This window comes from Colossoma macropomum, unplaced genomic scaffold (genome assembly GCF_904425465.1).
Source record: "Colossoma macropomum unplaced genomic scaffold, Colossoma_macropomum, whole genome shotgun sequence".
NCBI classification, from domain to species: domain Eukaryota; kingdom Metazoa; phylum Chordata; class Actinopteri; order Characiformes; family Serrasalmidae; genus Colossoma; species Colossoma macropomum.
Window position 1 is genome coordinate 8,807,224 of NW_023494791.1, and position 17,716 is coordinate 8,824,939.

The window sequence follows — 17,716 nt, forward strand, 5'->3', positions numbered from 1 at the left end:
AAAATAGTGATAAGTCTGAACAATACGTTTTCTTTAGGTATTATTTTTCCTTACAATGCTTTAAATGTACCATTCTGTCATGACTGGATTTTAAAAAGTACATTTTAGGCCACAACCTTATCTCAAAACTATCAGGGCAGCGTATTCATAACCATCTCACGTTATTGTTTGCTATCCGGTGACGACCAGAGGAGGATGGGTTCCCCTTTTGAGTCTTGGTTCCTCTCAAGGTTTTTTCCTCTTGCATTTAGGCAGTTTTTCCTTGCCACTGTCGCCATTGGCGACGCTCACTGGGGCTTGGACCCGGATTTTTTTCTGTAAAACTGCTTTGTGACGACACCTGTTGCAAAAAGCGACTTGACGTTTTATTAACTTTTAACTATCTATTAACTTTCTGTGAGGGAGATTTTAGAAGCATTAAATCAGGTGTCTGGTTTCTGTCACCATGACTGTGAATGATAGTGAGTTGGTAAGTTTCTCTAGAATGGTGCATTTCACACTAAACCACTGAATGATTTACATCCTAATGGTTTAATTATGCAGAACTTTTGAAAAATTCAGTGGAAATCCCCTTTAAAGTTCAAAGAACCTCCACAAAAAGAAAAGGTTCTGTATCAATTAGATGTTTTTTCTGAATTGTACGTTCAAACCAAAAACCATATGGTACCCTTCGTTATTAAGAGTGTAGGGGGGGCCGTGTGACAGCATATGTGTTTCTTCATTCACTGTTTGCTCTTCCTTCGTTCCAATACAGTAATAATTTAACGACCCTGGAAAACTGGCCAACATCCTAAAACCAGTGAGCAAACACTTTACCTTACACAGTCTCACACACAGAACCACACACACACGGATGCCACCCGGGCGCAACAAAATCACTTTTCCCACAAACAGAGTTACACTCCTCCAATATGTGCGGTAAATCCATCAGCGGCCACGTCTGTCCCGCTTGACTTTCCTGGATCTGAAGCGGATCTCAGACAGCTTGGAGTTGATCCCGGTACCAATCTGGCCCTTCCGTGCCAATGGGAACCGCGCCAGCGTGGCATCTGCGGAGGGAGAGAGTGACACTGCGACAACAGTTGGAGGCGAGCGAGCGAGATGGAGCGAGATAGAGAGGGAGGGAAAGAGAGCAAGCCACAGCAGTTTCTCAGCACTGCCAGCGCTGTCAGGCCATTAAAACGCCAAATGATGATGAATGAGAGGGGATGGGCCTGTCGGAAACAGCCCCCATCGTGATGCTCGCCCCTCTCAATCCTCATTTCGCTTCCAAAGAGGCTTTTTTTTCCCCCTCCTCACATTCATATCCAGAAAACTGTTGCACCTCTGAGGTGGATGCTGATATCATCCATGATTCATTGGTAGAAAATTAACTGTTGGATAACAGTCAAAACAAACTGCAGCAAAATGTGCAATAGGCATGTTTGTCTGTTGATGAGAAAAGATCTCATTTCATATTTCAATGCTTTATTTGTGCGATAATGTGTCTGTTTTTCCCCTTGAAAATCTCTACACTTGTCAGACAGATGACAGACAGAGAAACAGGACAGAAGAGTTCTTCATGAACTGGTTTAATGGCTGACTACAGTCACGTATTTGCATATATACACCTATGAATGTGTATTTGCTACAACCCCCTCCACTCTCTGGCAAGGCTTTCCACAAGACTGTGGTTTATCTGTGGAAATTTGGGCCCATTTAAGTCAAAATTAGTGAGGTCAGGCACTGATGTTGGACGAGAAGGCTTGACTTGCAAAGTGTAGTGAGTGACGCAAACAAAAAACAAGGTGCTACTTAGCACTTGGAAGCCCCTCTCTGAGAGACTGTGGGGTCTACTGCTTTGTAGTTGAGCTGTTGTTGCTCCTAGACACTTCTGTTTCACAATAATATCAGTGACAGTTGAGTGGGGCAGATCTAACAGGGCAGAAATTTTACAAACTGGCCTGCTGCAAAGATGCCATCCTATGCCAGAGCCACGTTTTCTTTACTATCTAAAATGACCAGTGAACCTACACATGTCTTCAGACTTTATATGTGATGTTAATAATAGCAAAATAGTGGTAAATTAAAAAAAATGTGTTTTTTTTGTACTATTGTCCTTATAATACCTATTTTTTTCAGAACTAACATATTTAAAAAAAAAAACTTTTTTAAAAATTCAAATTTCAAAAAATTCTTGAAACTATCAGAAACTATGGAATGTCTCAGTTATCAGGCAGCATATCCATAACCATTTCATGTTATACCTTTCTGTGCTGTAGCTCTTAAGCTGAGCGTACACTAGATGACTTTGCAAATCCAAACAGATTTTGAAAACAGAGAGCAGCACACACTTAATTTCAGTTCTTGTCTTTTTGTTGTGGGGGCACACACATTAGACGATAAGGCAAAAGAGGGTATCACACACATGACAGGTTTCACTCAAAACCTCAATCCCCCCATTATCAAATAAGCCAAACTGGACTGAACATTCTTGTGCTAATCTGCACACACAAGTGTGGTGAAACACAAACTGGGAATGTCTACTGAGTTGATAAATGCAGAAATCACAGTGAGAGCTGAAGAAATATTCTACTATAAACTGGAAGCTGACTTTGTACAGAGAGGGTCTCTTTACCTGTGTTCATCAAGCAGCTCCTCTGACTCTACTGCACACCTCTTTTTTCTCTCTCCTCGCTCATTGGCTGTTGCCTGAAATGACCATCGCACACTACAGGACTTGAAAGTTTTGAATTGTAAATATCAAACATGCTTGAAAAAATCAGAAGGCCTCTGATCTCCCTGGAGCTAGATGGGAAGGCTAATTGCGAATGGGGAAAATTGCTTCAAATTATAAGGAAATTGTCAGAAGGGGCAAATAAGGGTTAAAATTGGACTAAAATTTGTACTGCAGGCCCAGCTTTAAATGTGTCAGATGTCTGGCTCAGATTCCGAATCACTTTATTTACATCAATGATTTAATTATGAAAAATTTTGAAAGATTAGTGGAATTCCCCTTTAATCCTATATTAACACCTTAAAATCCCAGGTTTATTATGTACTAAGGCCTATTATTTAGTAACTACAGGGACTTCATTGCAAAATGGTTGAGCTATTCTTAGGTTGTAGAAATGTGTAATAAAACTGGCCTGTTAAGGGATTAACATCTTATGATGCTTATGGTGCAATTTTTCCATGTATCTAAAGGGGGTGAAATTTTTTTCTCAGACAAAGACTCTATTGCACATTTTTGCTTTGCTATAGACGGGGGGATATAATATGATGTTGAGGAGAGATTACTTTAGGATAGAGTTAGACAGTAAGTTAAATCTGCCTTTTTCTCAGATCCAATTATGTATCAGATGCAGCTATGAGACTATTACACTGACCATTTAAATGATGCCCTTCCAACCATTTCACAATGACCTTTTGTGTATTCTCTCCTCATCACTTCTCTTATGTGTAATAAATGAACAATACACAAATAAGGAAATAAAATCTTATTAGTTTTGATATTCATTTGTGTACAGGGCATTTCAACAAATCTAACAGGATGGTTAAACACCAGAATGTCCAGATAAAAACATAGGTATTTTGTCCTGTTGTCTGAAGAGTCTAAGGCTGACTGTAAAGCCCAATAGTGATGGTTATTCACGCTGATAGGAGGTTTACCAGAGCAGATCTGTGGCTTTAAACACACTATCATCTTATGATCATTTGTAGAAATGACTGGTCACTTTTTAAATGTATTCTGAACTGAGGTTGTCGGGGGGCTTACTGTAAATGGCGTTCAGCTTGTCCGGGTCCAGGGGGGCGTGGTGGTCTGAGTATGAAGGTCTGCGGCTCCTCCCTCCTCTGAGGTTGCTGTTTAAAAGCGTGTCCATGTCAAAAACCCCTAACAACAGGGCTCGCACCATCGCCGTCGGTGACCGCGCCATGTTAGCCGCCAGCCAAGCGTGTTCTGCACAGAAAATGCCTGAACCTGGATACACTTCCACCTGTCGGACCTAAACACAGACAACGCACAGTGACAAAGGTTAAAACTGCATCAATGAGGTGACAGCAGAGCAAAACAAAAGGATATGAAGAGAAGCAGAACAGACACCCTGGAGCAAGGCATGAAAAGAGGAGTGGGAGATGCAAGCCTAGCCCCTTAAACTCTACTTATTATTCACTTATTAATTTTATGGTTTATATCCCCTAACTAATATGAATCATGCAAGCCTGATTTAGTGGGGAAATGAGGGACTAAAGTTCTGTGCGGGGGGTCTGAGGTTCCAGGGAATTTCTGGTGAATTTCAATTAAATTGAGCTACACTATTAAATACTGTCATATACTATGCTTTTAAAGATTTAGGGTTGGCTCCCGACAGGGATTAAGACTAGACAATAGCTAGCTGTCTACAAACCTTCAATTCCAAAAATCTCGGGACGGTATGTGAAATGTATGTGGGAAAAAAAAAGCAGTAAATCAAAAAATTCAGTTTGACCTCTAAAAAAAAAAACCAGAATATTTGATGTCTTACCTTATAAACTTGATTGATTTTTATTTGTTTTGGATAAAAATATGCTCATTCCAGACCACAATACATGTTTCCTCTGTACATCATTCCATTGCGGATGAGCTTAAACCCAGCGAAGTTGGCGGCATTTCTGGACATTGTTGACATTTGTCTTCCACAGTGCACAGTACAGTTTTAAATCACAGATGAATATCTTCACTTTGCTGCCAACTGAGAAATACTAGCATTGTTAATAGCAAAGCAATTGCTATTTGCTTTCACTGTTTGACAAGATAAAGAATACAGACAGAATTTGACTCACTTTAATACAAACCCAATTCCAAAAAAGGCTAGACAGTAAGAAAAATGCAAATAATTACAGAGAGCAATGATTTATAAATCTACTTTCATCTGTTTATATTTGAATGAAAACAGTACAAATGAAAAAAACACAGTTTGCCTCACTCTCTCTGTGTGGATAGAATGGTCCTCAGGCAGGCATCTGTCAGCTGACATAACAGAACTGGCGGTTAGCGTTCTTCTCTGAGTGTGTTGAGCTGTTCAATGACGTTGAAGCGGCTGGCCTCAAAAAGTGGACACGAATAAATTGGGGAGAAAATAAAAAATCAGGAAATCCAGAGACAAAGCCAAAACTACAACTGAACACCCATGACCTTCAACTCAGCTGACCTTGACCTCAGCTGGAACTGCATGTTTCTATGATGGATATCACCAACGGGGCAGAAATACATTGACTAACCATTGTTAACAAACACTGTTCGTTACTGAATCCATAAATACTAGTTACAACTGTATTATGCTCAGAGAAATCCAAGTATCAACAATGTTAAGAAACGCTGCCGACTTCTCTGGGCTAAAGCTCATCTGAAATGGACTGATGCACTGTGTGTGCATGGACTGACGAGTCAACCTTTCAGACAGTTTATGGAAATAATGGACATTGTGTTCTCTGGGCCAAAGAAGTAAATGACCATCCCGATTCTTACCAGCCTAAAGTTCCAAAGCCAGGGTCTGTCATGATATGGGGTAGTATTAGTGGGTAACTTGGATGTCGGTGAAAGCATCATGAATGCTCAATACATTTTAGAGCAAAATATGCTGCCTTCTAGATGACGTCTTTTTCAGGGACGTTCATGCTCATTTCAACATGACAACACCAAGCTACATTCTGCACATGTTACAACAGCATAGCTGTGTAATCACAGAGTGCAGGTGTTAGACTGGCCTGTCTGTCTCCTACTGAAAACATGCGGGGGATTTATCCAGAAAGTAACTGCTAGGAACTACTATGATTTATACAGGAACCTCTATGAAACTGATATGTAGTTTAGGAGACAGGGGAAGGGATGTCTGGACCTGTTGATGGCTTTTCAAAGTTTAAGAAGTTAACAAAACTAAATAAAGAAAAAAAAGCATGAGTGAAAGAGGCTGTAAGACAGAAGACAAAAGGTGAGGCACAGAGGGACACAGGAACACACATCCCCGCAAAGCCCTGTCGTGGGGCGATCGCCCCAGCTGAGAGAGAGAGAGGGAGCAGCTCTACCTGTGGAGAAATCGATCCGGGCATTGAGCGGAGCCCCCTCACACCCGCCCTCACCCACCACGGCCCAGCAGGTGCCAGGGCAGCGCAGGCCAGACCAACGCCCAGAGGACAAAGAGCTCGCACGGGGAAGGAGCAGGCTCCAATTATTCATCACCTTTAACACAAGCTCACTGCTGGTTCCACTGACATTCACTCTCTTGCTCATGCACATGCAGAAGACAGTGAGTAAAATAACTTTTTCAACAAAAGAAAAGAATTATGATTATAGCAGGGCTGCTGCATGTAACTATGCTGCAATAATAAACGATAAAAAAACTGCAATTATATATATCAGCCTGTACTGAGGTAACAGTCTAAATTAATGCCTTTCACAAAAGACTTTACCATGAACAACCTAATGGGAGCAGGTAAAGCATGGAGATGATAAACCAACAGGTTACTCAGGTTCTCCTTTCCACTGTCTTCTTTCCTGCTGTGTTAGTTTTGATATATATTCTGTCTCTTTCTCTCTCTCCCCCTCTCTCTCTCTCTCTTCTAGTTGAAAACCCTTAGAAGTCACAGTTATCAATGACAATAACAAAAGCATGTTTTATGTAACTTCTTATATAATTACATATTCATCATTTCATTGTAGATTTCAATCGATGTCATATTTGACATCATCTGTACAACAGGCGAGTTTTTTTGTTATAATTTGAATTTGATGAGATTTTTGGAAAGAGGAAAAAAAACATCCTTTACAATTTGCTATATTTATCTTTCATACACATTGAAACAAACAGAAAATGTCAGAAATGCAGACTCAAGCCTGCCGATGCAGAATGTAAACTGAATAAAATCAGAGGGGAGCGCTCAGGGCCTTCTAAGCCTTCAGAGAAAGCCTAATAATCTCTGTGAAGTTAAAAAAAAATTTCAGTTCATTTTAATTTAATGTCATTCTTGTTGTATTTAAACTCTACAAATACTATAGTTGGTTAAATTCACGAGCTGCTAAATGGAAAAATGGTCCAATCGTATTTTTTTTCTCTGTGGTATCAGGAAAAACAGCACTATCATTGGTTAAGACTTCAGAAACTGAAGGGCTAATGGATCAGATTAACAACTAACATAATTAGAAACTGACAGAGAAAGCAACCAATCACTTTTTGATTTCCAATGGGAGGGACCGATTTCATGAGAAGAAACGTCACTTGAAGTCTTCTGTGAGTTCTAGATATGTCACTGACTGTGAAAAGCCAAAATCAAAGCCAAAATCCAAATCAAATGTTCATGTGTAATCTAGAATGGCCAAAAAATGTTAATGTAAACCTGTATTAGCTTAGGGCTAACATATTATTAGAACCCCACAAGGGTGCTAGCAGAAATTAGCATTATCGTAAAGGTGATCTTCCCTCAATTTTCCTTTAATTTTGACATTTATAGCCCAAATTGGAGGTTTAGCTTTAATAGTCACACTGTTCGCCACTGAATATAAATGTAATTCAATGTGCAACTATACAATTAATAATAAAACAATAATAATAACTGTGGACTTCTAAGAGTTAAAGTAGTTCAGAGAACAGGAAGGAAGTTGAGGTTTCTTACAGGTGTGTTGTTTGGAGCCAGTGGTCTGTGTTCACTGAGGGAAGATACTGAATCTGTAGAGCTGCATGGAGAGCTTAGATACGCATTCTGACCATCTTCTCTGAGGGCGACTGGGACACAAATTCCCATTCATGTCATCCATCGATTCAAACATACCCCCATCAGCTCCATTATGGCTGCCAGCAATTTTGTGTCCGTAGGCACCAGTTTCCAAAATCATTTCCTGCTGAACACCCTTTATATCTACCGAAACCGACGGCAGAAGACTGCAGTCCTGTTCTTTGTACTGCGCAGGCATGTAGCTGCTGACTCCAGCATTGATGGACTCAGATAGTGAAGGGCCAGGCTGATGGTGGCTGGGTTGTCCAGCATTGCTGGTTATAGTCTGCCACATTGTAGACAAAAGGTGTGGAATCTCTAAATGTCAGCAGCAAAAAGAAAAGAGAGGAAAGTCACACGTTAGCAATGTTATGTCTTACATGTATAAATAGCCTGAGTAATTTAAAGGACTAAAAAAAATTTAAGTTACACAGTTTTCCCCTCAGGCCAAATGTCTGATCAGCTACAACATGCTTGGTCTCCGTATTTTACATCTTTAGCTCTGGACAGGAGCCGTGAGGTTAATAACAGCTAATGAAAGTTTCTGACCACCAATTTGGATCATGCAGTGTGGAAACTGAATGCCTAAATTAGCAAACCACTTTGTCTTTCCAGATAGACTTGCTTTGTCTGTTTTTATGGAGAACAGTATATCATACAGTGTCAGAAATCATATGAAGCAAGTCTACTTGAGATTACTCAACAATTGAGTGTGGTTTGAGTGTGCAGTGATAACAGGCCTGCAGTCTGTATACTGCTAATAGGTTGTCATTAGTCTCACAGGCCTCACTTCTCCCTCTCAGGACCGAGTCTGGTGCTTTTGACCACCTAATGTGACCAAGACCCACCAACCTTGCCAGGAACAGGCAATACTTGGCTTGATAAATGGAAACTAAGAAATTCCTGGGTTTATAAAAATGGTAAATGTGTCAGTTATTCATTTTCTGTTTTCAAATATTGGAAAATAAATTTTGATAAATATTGGAAAACAGAATATTTTAATGATCATTCATTGAATATTGCTGAGCATGTGTCTGAATGGTACAATGATAAAATGATGAATGGTAAAAAATGTTGCCACGATGTGCGTATACACATGGGGCAGCCAATCAGAATATCTGTGGCTAATAAGTAAAGGAGGCTTGTGATAGCCTAGTCTCAGCTTCAGACGCTCTGCCCACATGGAAACGGAGCATCTGCTAATTTTTGCACACAAAACTGACAACAACTATCAGAATGACAAAATTCTCACACATGACAACTGACAAAATTCTGATAGTTGTTGTCAGTTTTGTGTGCAAAAATTAGCAGATGCTCCATTTCCATGTGGGCAGAGCGTCTGAAGCTGAGACAAGGCCATCACAAGCTTCCTTTACTGATTAGATCCAGATACTAAACATGTCTTAGATGATTCACTAGTCTTGGGTTTGAGGGAAAAATGCCCACATTTTAAACTGTGTTTAGTTTTCGCTAAAAAGACCTCAAAGTTTCTCAAATCCTTTAGCACTGCCATGACAACCATTCGCACTAATATAAACTGAATTACATTTTTAACAAATTAGCCAAATTGTATTTGCTTAACTTTAAAGTTAGACTGAAACCAGAACTGACCTTTTTATTGTGTTAGTCTATGTCCTTCATATTAAACACATAATTATCCAATTTCAGACAAAATTATTGTTTTCCTGTAATCTTTAATCAAAATGTAATAACTTTTCCTCGTCTAGAAAACATCTTCTGATTTTTGATTACATTGCTGTGCACCAGTGGGCGGGGAAAATAAATGTCACCCCTGCATCATTGGAAAAAAAAAGCTTATCTAGCTCAGAGATGCTCCCTGATGCTGCTTTTCAGACACATATTAGGGTTGCCGGATTTCAGCCATGGCAAAGCAAGCGTGAAGCAGATAACATGCCGTTCCAGCCCTGTTAGCCCTGTGTTTGTTTACATTCCACATTTGTCACCAATGTGGAGCATTTATATTGCACTATTTAAACTGAGATTATTTGCACCATTTTCAAAATAATTATTGTTGATGTCAAGAAGGTTTCAGAAACTGAAGTATATAAATGTATTCATTTAAATATAAAATGTTTTAGAAAGAACAGGATCATTTTTAACCAGGCAGAGATCATAAACTTCAACAAACAAATAAATGTTGATGACTTGTACAAATGTACAAGTCATGACATGTACAAATAACATGTTGATGACTTGTTGGACTGACTGTATACAGTCAGACCACTCCCTCTTTATTCTGTCAATACACTGCTCCATTCCTGCTTCTATGCTGTAATGTTTTTTTTGTTGTTTTAAAGCTGTTTGATAACTGTCTTCAGTTTATTTTGGTTTTTTTTTGTTACTAATTTGATGCTATTCAGTATGGTACACGCAGTTAAGATGCAGCTGCCTTACTATTGATAGCCCCGCCCCAGGAGGAGTGACAATCTTTTGTGATTGGTGGAATATACCCCAGCACAAAGCCTAAAACATCATGCGTGCACATGTGAGAGAGAGAAAGAGAGAGAGAGAGAGGGGCAATGACAGGGCTAGAATGCGACTTTAACTACTTCAAGAAGTGGAAAACATTTAGAGTGAGACTCAACCACACATTTTAACATCCAGTCAACAGCACCAACCAAATGACAGAGCTCAACACCACACTGTTAAAAACGAAAGTCAGCTCAACTTAAAATTGTAAGGTAACTGATACCACTGCTTTTCTTGAGTTCAGCCAACTCAAACTTCTTAGCTTATACAAAAGTTCTCCTAACTCATATTCTTCAGTTCTGTATCTTAGCTAGGTTAACAGTAGAGACTGCATGGTTTTTTCTTCTCTTCTCGCTATCAGACGACCCCACCAGGCATTTTCCCCACTTGGGCTCCCAGTTATGGATGGCAATGGCATCACTGGGGTTCAGACTCACAACCTCCTGGTGGGGGTAAATGCTTAATCCGTTGCAAGAAAACTCAGATTTCTGTGTCCTTAAATGTTCGAAGCAGCGTAAAAATATTTGTTGTAACTTTGATAAGTAATGTTTGAATAAAATAAGAAGTTTGAGCTGCGTGAACTCTGGTGTCGTCACGTTGAGTTAACTTAAGAAAAGCTGTGTAATCAGTTATCCTATAATTTTAAGTTTAGCCGAAATCTCATTTTTTGCAGTGCGGGCACCTGGCAACCCTATCACAAATCACGATACAGAAGAAAACACATTCCTATGATTTCTGACTGACTTTAACTCAGCCATTTTAAATCAGCTGCTGCTCCTCACCCTTGACGAGCAGGTCTTTGAGGCGCTGGTTTTCCGCAGCCATCTCTGCCTTTTCTCTCTCCAGCATCTGAACTCGAGACCTGAGGAAATGAAGCTCCTCTGAGGAGTTGATGCTAAACATGTGGGGCTCAGTCTTCATGTTCAGCTGATAACCCTGCAATGGAGAAACACAGTGAGGAAAGCTGGAACACTGAGGGTCACTTAAGCTGCATCACAGTTCTGTTCCAGGATCTCTGCTATTAGAAAAAGGTTAACAGAAACTTGGAAGAAAACATGTCAGAAATGCTTTCAGGCGGCCAAATTTCCAAAGAGAGGCTTAAAAAATGCTCTCAGCTAAACAGACAGATTTCCATCATTTTTGAAGCTTAATTATACCCTTTATTCCCTCTCGAAAACATCTGACATTTGAAAATCAGAAAAACACACAATAATAGCTACTGAAATTCTTAAAGACTGGCGGCACCCTTTGACAGTAAATGGCGAGAGGGACAGCAAATGGTGTTGAGGTGAGGAGGATTTGCTTCAAGTTGACATTTTCCATAAACACACCAAATCAACACAGGTTCCATATGAAGCTGACAAGCCAGAACAGAACAAGAAGGTGAGGAACAAAATTAGCCTAATTGTTTCTGACCACCTCTGTGACAATTTCCATCCATCTCACCCAGGACAAAAAATGTCACTCGCAAAAACTTGGAGCACCGATGAACAAGGAGATTGAAATAAGTTCCATTGTTCTTAAAGTGATCTGTTTGTTTTCCAAAGCTTTCAGCTATTTCTGGAAAAATAAAACGTCTGAAATTACAGTTGCTCCCCGAAGGGAAAAGGCAAAAAGGGCCAAATATTATAATCTGTCATCTTACTCATTAATATGCAAATTGAATCGTGTTTAGTCAATCATTTTATGGCGCAAGTTAGGTTGTAATATGCCACATCATATTTGAAGAGATGCAGAAAACATTACATTGATGCTGTTTCAATTTGAATATTAATGAGGTTTACATCATTTACCGTTTCCCCAGACTTAACAGGCCCATGCATTTATTAAAGTGTACACAACAAACAGCCCTACGAGACAGAGACTCCAAACCGTTTTGGGAGAGACCCAATCCTATTTGAAGGTGTTAAATCTTTCTGTCTCTGAATTTGAAATAGACAAATAAACACTGATATTGCAAACTGACATCAGTAAAGCACATTGAACCTTCTTTCTTTAAGACATCAGCATGTCTGGAGCTTTAAACTGGTTCTCAAAGCACACTGCAGTGTACAGGGCACAATGTGGTTTTCTCAAAAGCTGAAAAAGCCATTGGGTTCATTCTCATAGGAGCTTGAGGAGTGATGACCTTGGACTGGTCAAGAATAGACTGAAGCAGCTTGTTGCTGAGAGATTTACTCAGTTTCATTACAATCTATACAGCTACTACAGACATAATACTGCCCTGTTTAAAGCTGTTAGCTGCTGCTCCAGCTCTTTAAAGGGTCCATTATCACAGAAAACTGAACTGTCTTCACTTTTATAAGGAAAGAGTTTTATTCAGTGCGGAAAAAAAAAGTTTCATTCACCAAATACGGACACTAAGCTGCAAAAACAGCCCATTTTGAATTAATCAATTTTGTGAAACAATACATTTATAAACAATTATGACATGCAGAATATGAGCCAAAATGAAAAACAAAACCTCTATTACACTGTTTTCATGTCACTTGACCTCTTAACTGAAAAACAATGCATGAGAAATGCATGTAAAAACTGGAATGTTGAATATGTGTGAGCTTTGAATACAATCTGAGTTGAAATGTACGCAATACGGCTTTTTTGCAGTATGGATTTTCCTCATTCAAATGCAACGATAACAGTGAAATATAATGCACACATGACATTACTGTTCCACAGTGACATGCGGAGTACATGCCAAAATGAAAAGCAAAACGTCAGTTACAAGGTTGTTGCATCGCTTGACCTGTTTTTGAAACTTAAAATGTATTTGCATCATTGAAATGCGTCTAAAGCAGTGAAATGCAGTGCACACACAAGACTGTATTTAAAAACGAGCCAAAATGAAAAGTATAAGATCCTTTACATTGGTTCAACATTCAGTACTGCACTGTGGAATTATTACATTTCAATTACATATTGTATTCAGTCCTGACATGAATTCAGCATTTCATTTTTAAATTCCTCAAGAAATCTTCATGCATTGTTTTTCAGTGAAGAGGCCAAACAAAGTGATAACAGTGTTCTGCATGTCACTATGGAACAGTAATATTACGTGTGCACTGCATTTCAATTTTTAATTTAGCACATTCCTCTCCATAAGGAATGTGATCTTGTAAAAATGAATAACAACAGTCCTAAACTCTTGAAATGGATGGTTCTTCAAGGATTCTTTAGTCAAGAAAATGGTTTCATATAAGACCATGACCACTCAAAGAACACTTTGCATGAAATCAAAAAAGGTTCTACAGTTTGATGGAAAACGTACTGTACATGATTCCATAGAGAACCTTTTTGAAAAGGGTTCTATATCAGGCATAACATTATGACCACCTCCTTGTTTCTATGCTCATTGTCCATTTTATCAGCTCCACTTACTATATAGGTGCACTTTGTAGTTGTACAATTACAGACTGTAGTCCATCTGTTTCTCTGCATACTTTATTAGCCCCCTTTTACCCTGTTCTTCAGTGGTCAGGACCCCCATGGCCCTCACAGAGCAGGTGCTATTTGGGTGGTGGATCATTCTCAGCACTGCAGTAACACTGACGTGGTGGTGGTGTGTTAGTGTGTGTTGTGCTGGTACGAGTGGATCAGACACAGCAGTGCTGCTGGAGTTTTTAAACACCTCAGTGTCCACTCTATTAGACACTCCTACCTTGTCAGTCCACCTTGTAGATGTAAAGTCAGAGACGATAGGTCATCTGCTGCTGCACAGTTTGTGTTAGTTATCCTCTAGTTCTTCATCAGTGGTCACAGGACGCTGCCCACAGGACGCTGGTGGCTGGATATTTTTGGTTGGTGGACTATTCTCAGTCCAGCAGTGACACTGAGGTCTTTAAAAACTCCAGCAGCACTGCTGTGTCTGATCCACTCAGACCAGCACAACACACAATAACACGCCACCACCACATCAGTGTTACTGCAGTGCTGAGAATGATCCACGACCCAAATAGAACCTGCTCTGTGAGGGTCCATGGGGGTCCTGACCACTGAAGAACAGGGTTAAAAGGGGGCTAACAAAGTATGCAGAGAAACAGATGGACTACAGTCTGTAATTGTACAACTACAAAGTGCACCTATATAGTAAGTGGAGCTGATAAAATGAACAGTGAGCGTAGAAACAAGGAGGTGGTCATGATGTTATGCCTGAACGGTGTAGCACCAAAATGGGTTCCATGATAGTTACAAGCCAAAGAACCCTTTTTGCTATGAGTGTATGTGCATAAAACCGCACGTCATATGTGGACCTGAATGAATGAAGGAAAGAAAATGTACGATATGGGCCCTTTAAATAAGAAGCTTTACCCCAGTTGACATACTCATTTGATTTAATGTGTTTTTTAGTCTGATGCAGATGAAAATAGATCATAACAGCCCTAAGAGTAATGATAAAACACTTATTCTTCATATGCAGAAATGGTGACACACTGACCCAATGGTAAATCAGGTAAATCATGCATTTCAGTTACGCGGACAGCCACACGCTCCTCCTCACTGCATGAGCCAAAATGCACACTACAATGATGATGATGATGATGCCTAATATCGACGTACAACATTAGCACGAGTCTCACAGCGCGCTTGTAAGGATGTGAATACGCTGCAGTCTTACATAACTGTCCACAGCATCATTCCGCGCCATTTGGCTCGGTAAGCAGTCGCTCCGCGGAGCCTCGTGGCCGAACTGTGCCGGCCCGACACCGGACACTCCTTGCATGTTTTCCCAAAGACTGAAAGTGATTCAAAGGAACTATACTTAGCAACACAACCAAATGAATACAACACGAAACCGCTCGTTAACACCATCTGTTTACTGTACAGTTCGCCGTCAGCACAGTTCCGTCAACACGCCGCATGCTGAACGGCACTAGCGGAAATGTAGTGTCTCCCAACCGCTCTCACTGACTTTTAGCCTGATTTATCTCATTCGAAGGACTGCGTTTTATTCACATAAGAATACAAAAGTCAACCAAGTATAAATGGCATAATGTACTTTCTTTATTTGCGTGACAATCAGGTCATCCGTCAGAGTAAAACGGGTGTGTGACTCCATTTCCCACAGTCCCCTGCGGTCTCGTACATGCTCAGTACGATGGCAGGTTATAAACTGTTGACAAAAGTCACCCTGCGTTGAAGTTGAGCTCAGGTGCCACTTCATATCGCTGTCCTCGTCATGATCGGTAAGCCATGACTCATAAAATTAGTAGGTTTATTTATTTTTTGTGATTCATTCATCGTTTGCCCTTATTGCTGCATATGAAGCTGGATACCCGAGTCTGACAAAAACACGCGGCTTTTCACGTGCTTAGAAATACACCGTGACGTTTTTAAGGCGTATCATGTTTAGGGCACTAAAGCTTATATAGCGTTTGCTGACAAAACGTCCCAGTTTTAAATCCTGTGTGTAACGTTACTGTGGGAAATGTTGACATTTCGCCGCGTTGGTCTCGCGAGAATTCGTGGGAAGTCGCTACACCAGCTGAACTTGAGCCTGCAAGAAGAGGGCTGCGTCCAAAACACAGCTGTACTACACATAGTTAATAACCTAATGAATGGACTTCTAATGGTGGCGTACTAGTTTGGTATTTAGTATGGTAGGATGTGGTTTAGACACAGCAGGAGCTCGGCTCAGTTCGCGGATTGTGGTGATTGTGGGAGGCTACAACATAGTTATATGATGTAAGACAGGTGGGAAGGTTATTCACCTGGTTTAGTACAGAGTTCAGTCGCACCAGTGGGCTGCCTGTCTTATTCACAGCTACGTGCAGGCCTGGGCGATATTGCTGAAGTTCAGTATCGTGATATTTTTCAGATATAGGAAGGTATGAGTTGATATTAACCCAGCCTTAATGCAGCTAAATAGAGGTGGGTGATATGGCAAAAAAACAAAACAAACAAAAAATTTACAAACACAATACGCCACAATATATATTTTTTCAGACATCTGATCAGAGAAAAAAGAAGTAGTGCTACATAAAAAAAAAATTGCAATGATTTTTCTTCAACATTTGGCATACTGTGTTGCACTGAATCCAGTTAAACGGGCCTAATTTTGCTCTGTTTATAATGAAACGTCAGGGGTCAGTCTTCTTTAAGTACTGACGATATCTATAGTATGTTCAGAAAAGCATATTGTATTGTATTGTGACATAATATATCGCAGTAACAATATATACTGTCATATTGCCCAGCCCTACAGCTAACGCTTTTGAACCCTAGATGTATTATTGTTATTTTTAATATCTCTGGAAATTTCTATAAGTTTTCCATTAAGCCATTATAAAACATTGTTAGTTATGTAGTCATGAGAGTGAACAATAAATATATAGGGTTTAAGGGGTTGATAAGTTAGCATTAATAAAGATAATGATCTCATGCTTCCTGAAGAGTGCTACTCTGTGGGGTTTTTTATTTAATTTTTATCATTTTTATACTGTCTGGAATGACAGACGTTGCAGTTATCTATTAAGTACATGTGTGTTATAGGCATTATGTCATAAATGTAATATCACTAAAAACATTGTTAAACGTTGTATATCATTAGGGAGTTTGAAGTAATATGTAAACACTTTAAAATATATCATTCACTGCCCAGTCCATGCGGTCCATCCCATATGGAAACTGTTTTGAAGTCATTGTTTCTCTGATGTCACGAGAACCAACTCGTTTATGTACATTCACCTGTTTAGCCTACAGCACTTTAGTTCCACCCATTCACATAAGTTCTAAGAAGCTCTGATTGCTTTTTGAATGAGGCGCATTACAGGGCAGCCAATCAGAACAGAGCTCTTTTTCATCTATCAGTTTTAAAAGCACAGTGACAAAAACAGCCTGTTTAATTGTAAGGGATAAAGAGAGGTTGGAAGATTATCGTGTAAAAATAAATTATTTTTATTCATATTTATTATTTATTATTATTTCAGGTACCTAAAGTGGAGCTCAAAGAAAAAAAAATACAAAAAAAATTGTAGAATGTGGGCTCTTAAAGGAGCGATATGTAAGATGACACAACCTGTTGAATTCATACTCCACACTCTGAACAAACGGGGCAACATATCACCAAAAGGTTGTGGAGTCCACCCCTATAGTAATAAACAAAAAAATGCACAGTCCCTTCTTTAACTTTGCAAAGATATTAATACTTTCAGTAACTTTAAACAGTTAGCTACCTTAATAAGTCATCACTAAATAGCCGACATTAGCATTAACAGCTGTTTACTTACCAGTCTAGAAGAAATGTTACAAGTAACAAGCAACAAACTTCATCCCTTTCCTCACCAAGAGACATCTCCAGCAGTGGAAAGTAACGTCAGTAACTCTTATTTTGCTTCTAAAGCAGGCAGCGGTGAATGATAAAGGTTGCTTGCCAAGAGCTTCAGCCATTGCTGCCTTTACTGTTCCTTTCATTGGCTACCTGTCCTTAAAGGGTCCATAATGAGACAGGATGGGCTGGTTCTAGCTGGTTAGCATGCTAACTTCAGTAGATATCTCTTCA

The 17,716-nt window shown here is 39.7% G+C and overlaps 2 protein-coding genes across 6 annotated transcripts in view; one reads left to right on the plus strand and one right to left on the minus strand.

Moving 5' to 3' along the window:
* Positions 1 to 546: 546 nt before the first annotated feature.
* LOC118810202 lies at positions 547 to 15,743 on the minus strand. Of its 5 annotated transcripts, XR_005007405.1 has the most exons (6): positions 14,834 to 15,047; positions 11,001 to 11,154; positions 7,630 to 8,046; positions 4,506 to 6,241; positions 3,758 to 3,986; positions 547 to 1,049 (listed from the first exon to the last, which is right to left on the minus strand). XR_005007405.1 is itself a non-coding variant. In XM_036573787.1 (5 exons), the coding sequence occupies exons 3-5, from the start codon at positions 7,756 to 7,758 to the stop codon at positions 928 to 930; spliced, it is 480 nt and encodes a 159-aa protein (XP_036429680.1). In that variant the 5' UTR covers positions 7,759 to 8,046; positions 11,001 to 11,154; positions 14,654 to 15,047; the 3' UTR covers positions 547 to 927. The 5 variants fall into 5 exon arrangements, 3 of the variants coding, with proteins under 3 accessions (XP_036429680.1, XP_036429681.1, XP_036429679.1); XM_036573787.1 differs by lacking the exon at positions 4,506 to 6,241 and having other exon boundaries at positions 14,654 to 15,047; XR_005007406.1 differs by lacking the exons at positions 547 to 1,049; positions 3,758 to 3,986 and having other exon boundaries at positions 4,510 to 5,065; positions 14,654 to 15,047.
* prkn (parkin RBR E3 ubiquitin protein ligase) overlaps positions 15,297 to 17,716 on the plus strand; it is a 139,873-nt gene continuing 137,453 nt past the window's right edge. The window contains exon 1 of the mRNA XM_036573785.1: positions 15,297 to 15,401. Within this exon, the coding sequence (XP_036429678.1) occupies positions 15,395 to 15,401 (7 nt within the window). The 5' untranslated portion in view covers positions 15,297 to 15,394. The remainder of the gene's footprint in view (positions 15,402 to 17,716) is intronic.

Coding starts and splice junctions, on each gene's coding strand:
- LOC118810202 (XM_036573786.1), bottom strand. CDS start 15,379: ATGAAGTGGCACCTGAGCTCAACTTCAACGCAGGGTGACTTTTGTCAA. Junction 11,155..15,214: donor TTGTCACGCAAATAAAGAAA/GTACATTATGCC, acceptor TCTCCATTGCAG/GGTTATCAGCTGAACATGAA. Junction 8,047..11,000: donor CAAAGACCTGCTCGTCAAGG/GTGAGGAGCAGC, acceptor GCTGACATTTAG/AGATTCCACACCTTTTGTCT.